A 19,239-nucleotide genomic window follows, 5' to 3' on the forward strand; every position below is an offset into this window, starting at 1 on the left:
AAAGAACTATTGGTGGCAAAAACAATGTTTGTGAACAAGATGGATGTATAGAAGATTTCTATGTAAGCATAAATCGCACTCAGGAACAGTATAGATAGTCAGAAAAAATATAAAAAATAGCATCTTCGAAGTCCTCATTCTGCACTATGTTAAACACTAACCGTACAATTGTTGGTAAAAATGCTGAAACTTTACAGTTAGTAATAAAGTTTGGCATGACAACATTAAGAAAACAGTGGGCTATTTCTTGTGAAATGAAACTTATTTAGCAATTCCAATTCTAGATGCATACTTTATAATAGTACTTTTTAGGCCTTACTAGTCATGAAAGTATATAGATTATGATATAGATGAAGCATTTTTGTGCTGGGAATTGAACTCAGTGGCATTTTAATTCTGAGATATTTTCACAGAACTTTTTATTTTTTGTTTTCAAACAGGGCCTTGCTAGGTTGCTGATAGTCTTGCTATGTTGCTGAGGCTGTTCTTGAACCTGTTATCCTCCTGTCTCAGTCTCCCAAGTACTGAGATTAGAGCTGTGCACCACCATGCCTGGCCAGATGAAGCAATTTCAAAAGCTCTAAATGATACTGATGTGTCTTCCCTATGGAGTACACATTTTCATGATCAAGCCTAGAGAATGTCTTGTACCTATACACCAGAATACAAAAGAGTGTCCATAGAAGTACCAATTGCAATAAAAAATAGTTGGAGACAATCCTGATATCTATAATAGGTAGTAGTGACTAATAAATTCTGAATCAGTCATACTATTGAACTCTATACAGTACTAAAAATGAGTCAGTTAGATGAATATTAAAAACAATATTGAGCAAACACTAAATTTCGGAAGAATAAATATGAAATAATTTCATTTATATAAACAATAGAAGGTAAATAAATATATGTGATAAAATCAGTAAGGAATAAATGTAATAAAATTTTATTCATTACAATATTCAAAATAGTGCTTTATCAGCAACATTGTCAAGATGGTCAAGATGATAAAATAAAGAAGATGCTGCTCATAGTCAGGTGTGATGGAGGCCTATAATCCTAGTACTTGGGAGACTGAGACAGGAAGATCACAAGGTCAAATCAATCTTCAGCAACTCAGGGAGATTCTCAGTAACTTAGCAAGAGCCTGTTTCAGTATAAAAAATAAGTAGGGTTGGGGTATATCTTGGGTACAGAATGTGCTTTGGTTCAATCTCCAGTACCAACATAAAGGAAGAAAAAGAAGAAGAAAAGAAGAAGAAGAAGAAAAGAAGAAGAAGAAGAAGAAGAAGAAGAAGAAGAAGAAGAAGAAGAAGAAGAAGAAGAAGGAGGAAAAGGAGGAGGAGGAGGAGGAGGAGGAGGAGGAGGAGGAGGAGGAGGAGGAGGGGGAGAAAGCAACACTATTTTCTTATTATCTTTAAGGTGCATTTTGTCATAGAAATGCTACTTTTATAATAGAAACCAAAATTCTTCTATATTATAGTCCTAATATAATAAATTAATAATATAATACAAATATAGTAAAAGACAGTAGAAAAAGGTTAATAGTATAAAATAAAGTAAAAATCAAAATGCAAAAGATTATATCTTATAACTGATGAAATCTGACAGCAAAACTTAGAGAATTTAGAAATGGCCATTTAGCCAAATGATGTGATCAAATGTATAGTCCCCTGGTATTCTAATTTGATCCAGTGACATGCTGTAAACATACAGAGACTGCATTGTTAACAGCATATCCTTTAAATGATCTTCCATGAGATGTCTGGTAGAAAAGACAAATCATATATCAGTTGTACTTCTGCAGTAAGAGTTTAAATTACAGTAATATGATATTGCTGATTAAGGCTATTTAGTAGGTGCTGGAAAGCAGAGGAGCAAGGCGACTTTGTAATATATTACTGAAATTAGAGTCTCTCATCCAGTACTCTCATGCAAATGAAAAAGTATTTCATGTCCACATGGAATTAGGCTCTAGGATAACCAAAGAGTTGTCTTCCACAAAGTATCTTAGTTCCCTGCTAGAACTAATGTGTGAAGGGATCAGAGCTGAGGCCATTTTAATTTAATGAAATAAAACAAGAATGGAGAAATCTTTATAATAATACAAAGGAGTATGAAAGTTAAGATAATAGGAACTCCCGATAGACAAGCCTGAATGATTAAGCTGTAGAATATGCCCTCAGCACTTAAAAAATTTTAACACAGAAAATTAATATCTTACCATAATAATTTTTTTGTCTTTTCATAGTTTATTCAGGTATGGGTGTTTTGATCTTAAGGTCAGTTCTTGTCTAAAGTAATAAAGTTAAGCTCTATTATATCATATAAGTAGGAAGCGAAAATTCATGCAAAAAGAAAGGACAGTTTTAGCAAATCTTTATATTGATTCTAGCAGTAATTATTGGTTCTCCTAAAGAAGAATTTTGATCTGTACATAGAATTTCCAGATGTGGCAAATATAAAATATAGGATTCCTAATTAAATTTGAATTTTAGATCAACAGTTAATAATTTTTTAATATATGCCGAGTATCAAATTGTTCACGGGACAAACATGCATTGACGTATTATTGTTAATTTGACATTCAAATTTATTAGGGAGTCTTTTTTGCTAAAATCTATTTCTATATATAGCAAGCATATTATTAGACTTATTAATTTCGGAACTAATCGCGTGAATGCCAGGAAATGTATGTGTGTATGACAGGTGTCAGAAGGGCAGAAACAGGGTCAACTGGAGGAGATAAAAACAGCACTATGCAATTCTTATAGTGTTTCTCAAACTTTAGTATGCACAACTACCAGAAGTTTTGTAAAATTCAAATACTGATGGATTCAGTGGATCTGGAATGGAGCCTGAGACTGTGCATGACAAATAAGCACAGATGAGGAAAAACCATAATTAATAGTTGAGAGTTTGAACCATGGTTCTGGAATTTTAGTGCATCTTCCAATCATCTAATGGGCCTATTAAACTCAGACACCTGGCTCATAACCTCAGAGTCTGTTTCTGGTTAAATTCTCAGTTGATATTCATTTTGCTGGTTAAAATCACACTATGAGAAACATAGGGTTAGAGAGAGAGACAGAACTTATTTCTGTATGTTATATTGAAAAACTGAAACTAATAGAAATGGAAATATATGCTTAATTTTACACAGTTAAGTGGGGATAAATACCTAGTTTTACAAATAATTTTCAAAAAAGGTAAAAAAATGCATGTATTACTTGGGATACATGATTAATACAAGTACAAAGTACAAGGGATACAGCTCAATAATTTCTGCATTATAAATTTTAAAGCCGAGTACCAGTTGTAGCAAGATCTATTCTCTTCCAAATACATTTGTATATACAAGTGTACCAAGAGGAGTATTTGAGAGGCTTATTCTGGAGAAGCCTGATCTAATTTTTAAATGTGAAGATGACAGAGAATTCTGATTACTGAACTTAAGGTGATGTTAAATAATTTTGTGTGGGAAGTCCGTGAGCCCCTGGGTGGCATTCCTTGCAGCCTCTGCCTGGGCCCACTGAAACACTTGCTGTGGGGAAGACAGCTTCCTTGAAATGATCCGAAAATGCTGAGACCACTGGCCTGGAGAGGCCCCAGATCAGCACTTCTGTTGGGCATCCTAGCCCAGCCCAGCCATTCCAACCATCAGGCCAAGATGGGAGACATGAAAGAAAGTCAGTGTGGGTTCTCCAAATACGCCCATCTATCAACTAAATATCGCCAAATGACTTTAGGTTTGGATTTCAGAGAAAATAGGGAGGACTAGTGGACCAATTTCATATGAATCAGAAGGATCACCTTGCTACATCCTGCCCAAACTCCTGACCCACAGAATCATACATAATAAGATCATGTTAAGCCACTATATTTTGAGATAATTTGTTGGGCAATAGTGAAATACTAGAAACAAGATCAACCACCAAGCAAGCAACCAAAAAACAACAAATATTATATTCAATTTTAAAGACAATGAGCCAAGAATAAAATTATAACGAACTAAAAGGAAAGAAACAGGCTTATAAATTCTAAAATCCCTGTGGATTGAGAGAATTGGTCTAGACAAGGATGGTGGTAAGGGAAGGGAGAATTAATGAAGACACTTTCACTGATGTTATGTATACATGAGAATAATGATGTCAATCTCAGTGTCAAAAGGGGAAAGTCAGCTGGGCGTGGTGGTGCACACTTGTAATCCCCACGCTTGGGAGGCGGAGACAGGAGGATCATGCAGGTTCAAAGCCAGTCTAGCTGGCTTACGAGACCCTGTTTCCAAATAAAAATATATATAAAAAATAGGTCTAGGAGTGTAGCCTGGAGTTACCTCCTGGGCTTCCAGGAACCCCAGTACCACCACCAAAAAAAAAAAAGAAAAAAGGGAAAGTCTGGGGGGAAACGCACCAAATACTGTGTACATGGATGTCACTATCACTCTGAACTATACTATGATGTGAGACTGAATTCACCCACAAAAATATAAAAAAAAAAATAAAGAAAAGGAGAAAGAATGAAACACTTTCCCAAGCTAAGTTAGTTCTTCCAAACACAGCTGCCACTAATCTCCAGTTATAATCTCATTTCATTTTTCTCCAAGTCTCTTAAAACAAGATGCCTGCCATTTCTGTCTGGTTCTTGCCCCACGTGCCTTGTCCCAATTTAAAAGGCCCGAGTCAGAGGAAGATGAGCTTCCTAAGTGGGTGCTGCTTGCTGAGTCATCCCACTCAAAACATCATCAAGTGGCTGAATATGGTTATATATCCTTAAATAAATGACAAAGCTCATGATCACATAAGTATGTAGGCATTAGAGTTGAAATTAGAGATAGTACTCCCAACTGCCAATTTAAATGAAAATACTTATTACCTGTGAGATTAAACCAATGTCCTGGTATTAGACCACAAAGGCACAAGAAACTAAAAGGTGAATCAATATGTGGGATTGCATAAAACTGAAGAGCTTCTGTAAGTAAAGGAAACTATCAATAACCTCAACTAAGAGCCAATAGAATGGGGAAATATTTTTGCCACCTACCCCTCCAATAGAGAACTAATATCTAGAATATACAGAGAACACAAGAAACTCAACACTAAGAAGACAAAACATCCAATCAGAAAATGGGCAAGCTAACTAAATAGACAATTTACGAAAGAAGAAATTCAAATGGCCAATAAATGCATGAAAAAACGCTCAACATCATTGGCAATCAGAGAGATGCAAATCAAAACTACCCTGAGATTTCACCTAACTCCAACTAGAATGGCAATCATTCAAAACACAAACAATAACAAATGCTGGTGAGGATGTGGAGAAGTGGGAACTCTAAAACATTGGTGGGATTGTAAATTAGTGCAACCACTTTGGAAAACAGTATGGAGAATCCTCAGAAGAATGGGAACAAATCTACCATTTGATCCAGCAAAACCACTTCTGGGTATCTACCCAAAAGAAAGGAAACCAAACTACCAAACTAATGCATGTGTTTCTATGTTCATAGCTGCACAATTCACCATAGCCAAACTATGGAACCAGCCAAGATGTCCATCAACAGATGAATGGATTACAAAACTGTGGAATATGTACACAATAGAATTTTACTCAGCTATAAAGAAAAACAGGATTACATCATTTACAGGGAAATGGATGGAAGTGGAGGACATTATGCTAAGTGAGATTAATTAGTCACAAAAAATAAGAAATCAGATGCTTTCCCTAATAGGCAAAAGCTAGGAAGAATTGGGTAAAAGGAGGAACTCTAGATGAAGAAGGAGATCCTATAAAGGAGCAAATAAGGCAACTTAACTGAGGAAATGGGAGTGGGGGTAGAGGGAAACTCTCTAAAGCTCATTATGTACTTAAACAAACATATCAAAGTCGATCACTAAGCCAAGCATGGGAAGGAGGGTTTGGAAGGGAATGGGGCACGGATCAGGAATGGGCTAATTGGATGATGTATGCATGTATGTCTACACAAGTCTTTTATCCCATTAAGATGTATGACTGCAATGCACCAATAAAATATTAAAAAATAAAAATTTACATTTTTGGACCATAAACTCAAGTCCAGAATTTCTAGTTTATTTTCTTGCTGGTTTCCAAAATTCCTTAAAAAAATCAAAACCATCAGGAACACCAAATTCATCTCAATAAGTGTGTGTGTGTGTGTGTGTGTGTGTGTGTGTGTGTGTGTGTGTATCCAGGACTAATTTCACATACCTTGTCAGATTTTCAAAGTTTGTGATCCCCATTCTCCTCCAGTTAAGGAATGTATCTTAAAGAAATTTTGAAATATATAAAAGAGTATTTATGCAGATATTTTTCAGATGGACCTGTTATTTATAAGTAACATTTTAAATAATAAGTGTTATAAAAGTAATAAAATATATAAATATTAATTTATAAAATGTTTTTATTTTTGGCTAGTGTCTCCTATTCTTTTCTTCAGATTTTTCTTATTATTGTTATAATTCATTAAGTCCTTAGTATGTCTCAGATATAGTTCTACTATCTTTATACAGCTTATCTCCTTAATGCTCATAATATTTTTGTGAGTGAATATTATTAAAAGCCCTACCTTGATCCTACTTAGGAGGCTGAGAAAAGAGGATCGCAGAGTTGAGGACAGCCTCAGCAACAGTAACATAGAAAGACTCTCTGCAACCTAGTGAGACTCTGTTTCAAAAATCAAAATATAAGCCGGGTGTGGTGGCGCACGCTTGTAATTCCCCTGCTTGGGAGGCTGAGAAAGGAGGATTGCACAAGTTCGAAGCCAGCCGCGCTGGCTTAAGAGACCCTGTTTCCAAATAAAAATATAATATAGGCCTGGGAATGTAGCCCGGAGGTAGAAGGGTTTCCAGGAACCCCAGTACCACCACCACAAAAAAAAAAAAAAAAAAAAAAAAAATATATATATATATATATATATATATATATATTCATATATATGAATAGGGGGTGCAGTTTAGAGGTAAAATGCCCCTAAATTCAATCTCCAGTACCTACAAAAAATAAAAAGTCCTACTTTGTAGGAATAGAAGCTGAGGTACAAACAGGCTATAAAACATGTCTAAGGCTGCAGAGCTAGTACTGGATTATGACTCTATGTCTCTATATTGTATTAAAGGTTTGATAATAAAAATCAAGTTGAATTTTTTTTCTGTTCACATCCTTAAAAAGAAAACAAAAGGAAGAGAATAAATAGCTGTTATTGGTTACATTCAACCTAAATAGAATTTTTTAAAAAGTAGTAGAATGAAGCCGGGCGTGGTGGCGCACGCTTGTAATCCCAGCCTTCGGGAGGCTGAGACCTGGAGGATCGCGGTTCGCGGACAGCCTCAGCTACTTAGTGAGGCCCTCTGCAATTCAGTGAGAACCGGTTTCAAAATAAAGAATAATAAAAAAAAAAATAGGGCAGGGGGTGTAGCTCGGAGGTCAAATGCCCCTGGGTTCCATCCCCAGACCCGAAAAAAAAAAAAAAGTAGTAGAATGAAAGAGTTTGGAAGCAGGTATGAAAACAGACATCACTGGCAAGAGTCCTAGGACAAGAGAAAGAAAGGGAGACTGACAATGGACAACAAGACCTAAGCCCTTCCTATAGGAGATGGCTATCACTGGTCAAAGTCTCTGTTCATTCCCTCTTTGCCCTACATGCTGATGTGAGTCCTGATGTAGCCAGGCAGCCTCCTGGGATCTCCTTCTACTCTTCCACCTCCTCCCAGCCCTGTCCTCTTTTCTCATAATTGCCTCTTCCATAGGCTGCATTCCCTCTCATCTTCCCACTTAACTGGGCAACTATTAGCAAAGAAAATTTATGATGTCAGTTGCTAACCTACTTTCCCTGAAATGCTTTTCTAGCTTGTGTTTCCCCATTATACTTGAGATTTCTTCCAGAGAGAAGCCAATATGTATCAGAAGAAAGTGAGAAATAAGATGATCAAGCACTTCCTACTAAAAAAGTTTCTACTGGAGAAAGGGGAAGAAAAAAAAAAAAAAAAAACAGCCTTTCAGTGTTACTCTCCCTTGGAGTTAACTGTGGATTTTACAGTTAAATCAACATAATGATTGATGTAGGATTGTTCAGAGGAAGGCCTGGCTGTCAGTACCTGAATGGAATAGTAACTGAGGAAGAAAAAGGGCCTTCTGGAGCCTGGGGTCCAGGACTAGGGCAGGCCAGGGTGAAGCGGCAGAGTATGAGTGAAGGCTCATCAGTGGGGATGCTACTGTTTTCATACACAGCTTTTATGGTTTGAGTTAGATCACACATTTGTACTTTTGCTCATATAGCCACCATGTTTTACTACTTGTTTTAGGAGAAAAATACTTGTGTGAGCAAACTGTAGCACCTGACAGAAATGAATGTTGCTGGCTGACATCCCTTCAGATTACACACCCAAAAGCCTGACGAGGAGCCTACCAGCTCACTGCTCTCCTTCTGTGTTTATTCTCTAAAATAAAATATAGGGACTCTAAAAATGGAAAAATGCAACCGGAGAAAATACAGCAGCATAATAGATACAAAGTCCCACTTTGTGCTTTTTCAGCCCATTAGCACTGGCTTCCAAGTTTCTTTGTTTTCTCTTGACAAAGAAGAAATTGGATTTTCCTTGTTAAAGGTGGAGACTAGATTTATGGTAAGCCATTAATAAGAGATGATAAATATAGTCAGATTGAATTCTTTATATTTTGAGCAGGGAAAACTCTAACCTTGGTAAATAACTACTCCTGAAACTGATTTTTTTTCCCTCAGTAGCTGATCCACAAATTTCACACACAAAAACCAACTTAGTTTGATATTATTTAAAATTTCTCAAAAATACAACCTATGACTCTTGAAATATTTGAATTGGGAAGATGTCACCCGATTTATGTGATTTACTGTTGAATACATAAACATCAAGATGTCCACTCGTCATGCAACTCTTTGGCAGACATAAACATAGATAAAAATAATTGGGTGATTCAAAATTTAGGTTAACTAGATGCCATTGGAACTTAATGATGGCAGCAAATGCACAAATGTGTTCTGGACGTATTACAATATTTGACACCAGGAGCACACTAGTCACCTTTTCATTGCTATGAGCAAAATACCACACAAAATCAACTTAGTTCAAGAAGAAAACTTCAGAGGTTTCAGTTCAAGCCCCACTGATCTGGACCTGAGGTGAGGTAGTCCATCTCAGTCTAAGAGCATGGCAGAGGAAAGCAGAGACAGGGAGAGATCAGGAAGGGATACAGTCCCCAAGGCCACGTCAACATGACCGATTTCCTCAAGCTATGCCCCACCTGCTTCACAACTCCCAGTAAATCCGCTAAAATTATGAGCCTTTGGGGATAGTGCAGGTACAAATCATAGCAGAAGGATACTATAATTTGTACCTGAGATTGTACATGATTTTATGAGAATTTTTGGTTTTTAGAAATAACTGTAGGAACAAATATCCCAGGTGATGGGATATCTACTGAGCCCTCAAAACTATTAGGAAAATCTACTCTTATTGTAGCACTATAGTTTATAATGATATTTCAGTAAAAATGAAAATTTTATGTTTTTTATTTTAATATGAATAAGGTAAGGCATTTTTATTTTTGCTAGAGAAGTTGAAGTATGTTAACAATGAAAAAAATCAGATTGTAATAATATCACCCAAACAATTCTCAATCTGGAAGGTAAACAAATAAAATATATTAAATCAATAAAATATTTTATAGAGACAAATTATGTATACACTATATACATTATATATAAGAATATGTATACATAATTTTATACGGAATGCATGTATCCATCACTTTGCTGGGTCTTTCTGTAGTTTTCATTTTATGTATGCTATAAGTTAGACATGAAAGTTTAAAGTGATTATATGTAAAATACGAAAATATGACCCCACTATAACCAAAAGAATTCAAAACATGTTACTGAATGTAAAAGAATAATACAGCTAGTAAAACTGGATGATTACTATTGAAATAATGTTAACTTAATTAACACTTCTACATTTAATATTATCAAAACAACCTTTCAATTAAAATGGAATCACATAAAAAGGATTAATCATAGAGGAGAATGACGGTCAATTCTTACGGTAACATTCACTATAGGATTGTTTAGGGATCTGTACAGTAATTTGCATAAATTATGCATTAGTATCCATTTTCCTGTGCTTTTAAATATGAAACCAAGCATCTGCTATCAAATTTCTGTTTAAATTTATTTTATTTTTATAAACTTGAAGGTTCTCAGTCCCTTTCTGGTTTCCATATTTCACAATAAGCTACGTAGGCAATTTTGAACATAATTAAAATAGGGTGTATGATTTCCGTTGATTTTTAAAAATTTTATGTGTACTTCACTGACACATGAGAAATAAAATCCACATTGAAAGGAGGAAAGAGATACACTTTGCTTTCATTTTAAACATTCTCAGTACAATGGGTATTTAATCAGTCCTTATGTGCTATTTCATTGGATAATTATCAAATAGTAATAGATAGATGATAAATCAATCAATTGATCAATATATAGATGGATAAAAAGTAGAAATGTGTAGAACTATGTTTAAAGGCTGCAAGACTCCCAGAATCCACTGATCTTGGCATTTACTCCACTTTTTCAGTTAATATTTTAATCTAATGATTTCCAACCTTCTTTAAGCCACCACATCCGGTGGTTAAAGCTGTGAGATTTACACCACAACTCATTTCTTCTTTCTAAAAATATAACATGGATTAAATTGCTTTGTAGCATTCATTAGCCTGAAAAAGTGTTTGGGAATAATATATCAGTTCCCATGGAGATATTTGAAGATACTTTGAATGTGGAACTATAGACTCAGAAACATTAATACTTCACTTAAAACATAACTTTTTGGGGAACAAGGGTACTGAGGATGGAACCCAGAGGCATTCTACCTCTAAGTTAAGACCCCAGGTCCTATATTAGGCTTTATGATGAAACAGAATCTCTCATAATTGTTGAAGTTGGCCACAAACCTGCGATTTCTCTATCTTAGCTTCCTGAATCCTGGGATTATAGGCATGCACCACCATGCCTAGATTGGAAGTGATTATTTTAGAGAGCTTCAGTTTATCACATTTGGAAAGTTTAATCAATCACTTATCATTACTGGTCCTAGAAAAGGATGGGTATTCCAATTCTTTAAACATCATTCTTAATTCTTTTCACTTTCCTAAGAGTATATGTAACAGATTGAAACAATATCTTATTTTAAATAGTCAAAAGATGGGTATGAAATAAGAATCCAAAGCTGGGCATGGTGGTGCACACTTATAATCCCAGCATTTGGGAGTCTGAGACGGGAGGACTGAGGTTCGCTGACAGCCTCAGCTACTTAGTGAGGCCCTCCATAACTTAGTGAGACCTTGTTTCAAAATAAAAGAAATAGAAAAAAAAACTAGGGCAGGGGGTGTAGCTCGGAGGTCGAATCCTTCTGGGTTTCATCCCCATACCCGCAAAAAAAAAAAAAAAAAAAAAAAAAAGAAAGAAAAGAAAAGAAAAAAGAAATAAGAATCCAAGCAAATGTGATGCCGGAGCAACTGATGTTGGGACTGAGCCTGAGAGTATTAGAAATAAAAAGCCCATATCATGTAAACACAAGGACCCAAATCACTGTATGTAGATGACTGCTACTACTACTACTCCTCTCAGTGATATACTCAATTCAGTTAAGAATTAGCATTGAACTTTTTAAAATTAATAACTTAAAATTAAAATTATTCCATTTTAGCTATGCTAGAATAATAAAATTAGGGTAATTTTATTACCATAATACCTATTAACCCTACCCTTACTTCATTATTCTACTCAACTACACATTACAAGATTAAAGTAGGTATGATAAAGTTTCTGCATGTACCTAACCATATCTGATTCATATTTAATACTTTAACATCAAATGAAATTTTCAGCCAACTCCTGACTAAAAGAATTCCATAAACATACACAATAATTATTGATCATTTGCACCAATTTAAATATTTTTGATATTTCTTATTTTGACTAGTTCAACATGCCTTAGGCAAGAGAAAATTAATTATGATACATCCAATCTGATTGGGATGGGATTTATTATCAGAAAATCTTATCCTTTTGCATGAGTTGCATGCACAAAAAATGGATTAGACCAGAGCTTTACATATTTTGTTTGGGAGAATTAAAAAAAAAACTAGATGTATGAATAATTTTGGTATCTAAAACCTAAAAACTAGTGATTAAAATTCAACAAGTAAGCAGTAATTCAACAAATAAATTTTTAAAAATATTTCTGTGGACCAATTTACTTATATCACACATATATATCATATATAATAGTTTGGAAGATAATATTTAGCAATGTATATGACAGATTAAGGATCGATTACCAGAATGCATAAAGGCAAAATATACATATATAAATAAGGAAAATTCCAAAAGTAAAATTATTAAAGAATATAAATGAAAAGAATAAATGTTTTCTACACAGAAACAAAAAACTGAATGTAAACAAAACTTGAAATATATGTTCCTGATAACAAAAGAAGGAAAGATACTCGATAATGTGAGCTGCAAGGAAAAGCAGTTGGTCTTTCCATTACACTGACAATGCTGAATACAGCTATCATCTCTTATTTCAATAGTTAGCTTTTTAAGGCACTATACAAATAAGTGATTCATGTATTATTATAACATAGAATATGATTTAGAATTTCTTCCTAGCATAGCATATGTACTCAGTGATATCAAGGTTGATGCATTTATCAAATAATAAAAATGCAAAATTCATCGGGACAAAAGTATTTTTTATCCAAATTGATGTACTCTTTTCAGATGAATTAATGTTAAGCTAAACAAAGTAATATTCTTATATTATTAAAAAAAATCTGCACTATTGACTGGAAACATCAAACCTGTGATTATGGAATCAGATTGGAACCATGTTCTCAGGATGTAGAGAATAAATTAGACCCTATACTGAAAAGACTGATTATTTAATATCATATCTTTCAAAAATGTCAGCATGCTGAAAAAAATTCTTTTTATTGATAAAAATGTCAAGAGATAGAAATGACTATAGATCTTAAACTTTAATGATGATTCAAAGATGCTGCTCAGAAAGGCAGTCTTTGATGGGCTGACTTTTCTAAGGATTCTTTTTTTAAAAAAGGTAACAAATAGGGATTTAACCTTTAAGAGAAGTTCAAGGATTCCTCTCAATGTATGGTTTGTTTTTACCTGGAAGAACAGATCAAACTACTACAATATTGCCAAAGGAGGATAAGTTGTTGTTCTAGTTACTCATAAATACCTTTAGAGGTATTTTTCTAGAGTCTTTAAATTTTATTTTCAATTTGTTTCCAAACAAAATAAGAGCCTAAGCTGTTTATGAAGAAAAGGAAGAAGAGCCCTGGGGTTATATAAGGACAGTTGTTTCTAATCACTATGTCTATTGATATACAGTGAGAAATCCTCTTTTCCAAAGAAGGAAAATCGATATTTATAGAACAGTCATCACTGGTAATTGTTATGGCTACATGTTTTTAGATTCTTAAGCTTTTTATCTGTGACCAAAAGGAAAAGAAAAACAGTACTTTTACAAGGCAATGTTTTAAGAAAGGCAAATATCACTTTATTTTAACCAGAATAGCTCAAGCTGAAGCAGTCCATTACTATTAAAACCTGCCTCCGGCATTAAGAGCCTACTGGGCTTTAGTAATCTATGATGCTCCTAGCATTTGCATCCTTTAAAAGACTGCCAGAAAGCATGCTCAATAAATGCGGAAAATCTATTCCTCAACATTATTTAAAATCAAAGTGATTCTATTGTTTATTCATATACCCGTTTAGGGAGAATAATTATACATAAGTATTTTTAATATTTCCAAATTACTAATGTGTATGGGCCAAAACAATTGGGACCATAGTAAATTTTATGAAAAAGTCAGATAAAAGCAATTTATATAACATGTAGCTATTTATAGACTGTGTGTGTGTGTGTGTGTGTGTGTGTGTGTGTGTGTGTTATGTGTTGCATGTGCATGTGTATGATACTAGGAATCTAACTCATGAACATTCTACCTCTGAGATGTACTCTCAGCTCTATTTTATTGTTTATTTGGAAACAGGGCCTCACTAAGTTGCTGAGGCTGACCTTGAACCTGGAATAGTCCTGATTCAGCAATGCAATTTCTGGGTGTCTACACAAAAGGATGGAAACCAAACTACCAAACTAATGCATGTATATCTATGTTCAAAGCTACACAATTCACCATTGCCAAACTATGGAACCAGCCAAGATGTTCATCAACAGATGAATGGATTACAAAAATATGGGATATGTACAAAATGAAATTTTACTCAGTCATAAAGAGAAACACAATTACATCATTTACAGGGAAATGGATGGAATAGAAGAACATTATGCTAAGTGAGATTAATTAGTCACAAAAAATAAGAAATTGGATGCTCTCCCTAATATGTGAAAGCTAGGGAGAAAATGGGTCATAGGAGGAACTCTAGACAAAGAAGCAGATACTACATATGAGCAAATAAGACAACCTGAGGGGATGGGAGGAGGGAGGAGGAAAATTCTCTAATGTGCACGATGTACAGTAACAAACATATCAATCACTATACCAAACATGAGAAGGAGGGATGGGAACGGTATGGGACAGGAATTGGGTGAGGGCTAATTGGGTGATATATGCATGTATGCCTCCACCATCTTGTACTTCATTAAGATGTATGACTACAATGCACCAATAAAAAGTTTAAAAATAAATAAAATATAAAAGGACTAAAAAAGAGGGCTGGGAGTGTAGCTCAGAGGTACAATGCCTCTGAGTTTCATCCTCACAACTGCAAAAAAAAAAAAAAGAACCCTAACAATTTGCTTAACCCTTTGCTAAGGAAGTTAGAAAGAACTCAATATAAACTCTTTCTAGCCAGTAGTAGTGGTGCACACTTGTAATCCCAGCATTTGGGAGGCTCAGACAACAGGATCACGGTTCACAGGTACCCTCAGCTTCTTAGTGAGGCCCTTTGCAACTCAGTGAGACCCTGTTTCAAAATAAAGAATAAAAACTAGGGATGACAGTGTATCTTGGAGGTGGAATAACCCTGGGTTTCATCCTCAGTTCAGTGAAAAATAAATAAGTAAACAAATAAATATAAATAAATAAATAAATAAATAAATAACCAAACTCTTTCAAGCTGCGTATGTGTATTTGTTTTTGTGTGGGTGTGTGCAGTCATTATAGTAAAGGTTATGATTTGGGGTGTCAATGTAAAGTCTTCTATTTATCCCTCACCACACACACACACACACACACACACACACACACACACACGAGATGTAAAATTAGAAACTTGAAAACTTTAGGGAATAGCAAAGAAATTAATGATTTTGATTTTAAGTTACAAAAACCATCAGATTCCATAGCCTTAATAAATCATGGCTAAGATTTTTGTCATAAAAAATGACAAATTTCTGACTACCTGGATATAGCCTACTTCATCTGTTTTGGGATGATCTGAAACCTGCCTAGGGCTAGAATTGTTTTTAGGCACATAGCTCTAGCTCCTGGCCTACTTTTCCTCTTTCCTTTACACCGAGAAGGAATTTATTGTTTCGTGCTTTTGCATTTTCTATTTGACTACCCTATAGCAGGGAGATTCCACCATGTCTGGTAGGCTGACAGTCTCTGAGAAACACATAAGCATAAATGCCCATTAGGAAGTTTCAGGATATCTTCATCACATTCTGCAAATTTATTTTTCTCCTTTTCAAAGTACCTTTCTAGATTTTAAGTGAGTCCATTTTATAAGAATAAGACCTTTCCAAATGATATTTATTGTGATGCCAAAAGCTACACTTTCCAGGATATATAAATAGACCTTGCTGAGAAATAGAAAGTCATTAGTTTCAGAAAGTAGATTTTACCATTTAAAGTCTAAAGTTGTGATTTCATTTTTGCTTGAGAAATGGTTCTATTACTTATCAGACTTTTTCATTCATTGAAAAATTATACAAAAGATGAATGCTGGGATTTAGAGAATAATACCCTCCCCAAATATTTTCTTTTCTTTTCTTTTTCTTTTTCGTAGGCTGAACAAATTGATTTAAATAAAACTAAAAGGTCTGAAAAAGAGGCTCAGAATCAAGGTCTCTCTAACCTTGTGCTGTCCTTAACAATCTACCCCTTTTACCCCAGCACAGGGTGAAGTATCTTCAAGGTTCCCCTTATCTGCCTAAAATTCGGATCTACCTAAGAAGAAACAAATAGCACTGGTCCCTTCCCTGAGCTTTCATTAACTGAACTCATATTGTGCAAAAAAAATTTTAAAACCCTGAAGATTAATCATTAAACAGCAGGAGAGATTTTGTCACATATACTTGTCCTCTTTCAGTCCCACAGGCAATCTTTTGTCTATTATACAGGCCCAACAAGTTTTGTCCCAGGCTATTGTATTTTCTGTAGTATAATTATTTCACTAAAAATCATATACTAACCTTTGGTACTGCTCATTCAACCCACCCCTATAACAAATGAGTATGTAGGTTTCTGAATCACATTGGAAATCAGACTACTGTGATTTCGTCCTCTCCCGCATTTCTTTGATGTAATCTGTCTTTTGTCAGTTCATTCCATAAAATCTTCAGGAGGAAGAAATTTCCCTTCAGCCTCCACAAACATCATTTTCAAAAATAATATTTATTGTGGGTTAATAATACATATGTTCATAATTATTATATATCACTCATATTCCAGAAAGTTGCATGTAATCACATATAGCAAACAGCATTCCTCCATTACTCTTTTAATCATATTTGAGCTTATATACTTCTACAAATAATGACTTGAACTTGAAAGTATCAACAGGAAATGAAAAGGTTATATAAATGTCACTGCCTTGCTGTGAATTTTACATGTTTTGATGAACTTAATTCAGTGAACATCTGGACTGGATTTCTACTGTAAAGAGAAATACATCTATCCATGAAGTAGTAATCCTGGCAATAATTTTTGACATAGAAAAGCTTGAAAATGTGTGAAAATGCCCTTCTCATCACACATGTACAAATACAGTGCCCTCATTTTTCTTCCCTGTGCAGGATTCTGGATCTTAATAGGAAAGCTTATACTGCTCTTTCTTATCTTCATATTTATTCATAAAGAAAGAATTTAATTGCCTTTTGAAACGAGAGCATATCAATTAGAATTCAAATTGGATTTTTTTCTAAGCCATGTAATAGATTATATTATAGAACAAAAGATGTAGACATAGACTTTTAGAGTGTTTTTATGGGTTACATAAGAATGACATTGAAGACCATAAAGACTACATATACATTATTGAAAATATAATAGTTGGTATTATTTTGTCAATATAATGGATTTCTATCAATGTATACTCTGCCTTCTTTGAAAGCTTGAAGATAAGCTTTAATCTTTCTCTTGCAATTTACTTTTTCTTTCCTTTTTTAGTGCCTCAATCTTTTGGCTTTTTATACAAAATAATATGGCTCTTGAAGAAAACCTAGAATATTGTAAAGAAGTAAGTCACTAATAATCCTATCAGCAAATAATGTGATTTTTGTAAAATGCCATTTTCTACTTTTATAATGACAAAATTTTTAAATAAATAATATGTGAATATTGAGAAACTTTAGAAAATATACAAAAGTATGAAATTATAGAAAATAATGAAATTACTCATAATTACATCATTCAAGAATAGCCTATATTTAATTATATATCTATTTCATAGCACTGTGTAAGTAGTACAGCATCTTATAACCTCCTATTGATTTTCACTTAAATTTATTTACGATGCCATTAAATATTCTTCTAAATATACATTTTAATACCTGCATAATTTTTCATCAAATTTTTTAATGAAAGTCTTTATCCTTTCCTTACTCAGATATTAAGAAAATAAAGCAGCACAAAACATTCTTGTTTAAACACTAAATTTTTTATACAAAGTTTTCTTCAACAGCATGGTAATGAACACCAACTTATTTAAAGAAGTAGAATAATCACAATAATGGAACACATTAACCATGTTAATTTTTTTCCCATATAGAGGAAGAAATTGTTATAACTGCATACCTGGAGAGATGATATAAAAGAAGTCTTTAAATTCATCCATCCAAACTTCTGCCAGTCTTCTGTTGTTCTTGTTGATCACATGGCCAGTGCCACCAGGGAAAGTATATGGCGTTGCCTTCCGAAATACGTGACCAACATGGGAACAAGTGACAATCTCCAAAGAGCCTCCACATTGCCAAATCTGGGGGGAAAGCATCGCATAACAGCCACTGTAAATGATGCAATCATAGTATATGAAAAGCAACTGAAACTTATTACAAACCTTCAAAGCTTATGTTTCAAGAAAACAATGGATACATACAAAATTGAGAGCCAGTATACTTAACATTTTTGCAAAGGGTACTAATTTAAAAGAACTCAATATATGTAAATACTTTTTAAGAATTGGAATCATGTAGATAAGATGTATTCATGTCACTCTTTTAACCTAAGTTCCAGTTTCTAGTAGTTAATCTAATTGCTCTTTAATAGACATTTTGTATCCTAAATATGCTACATGTGAATATATTTGCATATGTTAAGATGCAATGTCAAAAAAGTAAGTCTGATTTGAATAAAAGTCAATCTATTACACTCCACCCTTCTGAAATCTTAAGTGACCATTCATTCCTCACCATCCATGTTCCCTTTATTTCAGGTCTGTATATATGTTATCTCATTAAAATGTTCCAGGATGCCTTTACTCCTGCTTTACATTTATATATCTTTCCAATTCCATCTTGAAGACGACTTCCAGATGATCTCTTTTATGTCCCTTTAATAGTGTTAACATGTTTTTTTCTAAAAAACTGACTGCCCTGTATTGTAAGCAATTGTTCACTATCTTTTCTTTAAATCTACAAATGCTTGGAGAACACACCAAGTATTTCCTGATATTCTAAAATTTATTGTGCAGTTGAGGCTAAGTATTATGGAACATACCCTGATAATATTTATTCTTCAAAATTTCATTGTGTTAAGTAGAGATATGAATACAAATGCACACAGTTATGTATATATGCATATGAACACATAATTGGCCTTCAGCTCCATAAATTATACATCTGTGGACTCAAACAACTACAGATTAAAAATACTGGTAAAATTTTCATCTGTACTGAATATGTATGAAGAAGGATATAT

At 34.0% G+C, this 19,239-nt stretch overlaps 1 protein-coding gene across 3 annotated transcripts in view; it reads right to left on the bottom strand.

Annotated features, from left to right (window-relative positions):
• The window catches only part of GALNT13 (polypeptide N-acetylgalactosaminyltransferase 13), a gene marked incomplete at both ends in the record, with an annotated part of 461,512 nt that overhangs the window by 137,056 nt on the left and 305,217 nt on the right, over nucleotides 1-19,239 (bottom strand). For all 3 annotated transcript variants that reach the window (XM_080689902.1, XM_080689901.1, XM_080689900.1), the window contains one exon: nucleotides 18,118-18,298. In XM_080689902.1, the coding sequence (XP_080546028.1) occupies nucleotides 18,118-18,298 (181 nt within the window). The remainder of the gene's footprint in view (nucleotides 1-18,117; nucleotides 18,299-19,239) is intronic.

Source organism: Muscardinus avellanarius (genome assembly GCF_963383645.1).
Source record: "Muscardinus avellanarius genome assembly, chromosome: 2".
NCBI lineage: Eukaryota > Metazoa > Chordata > Mammalia > Rodentia > Gliridae > Muscardinus > Muscardinus avellanarius.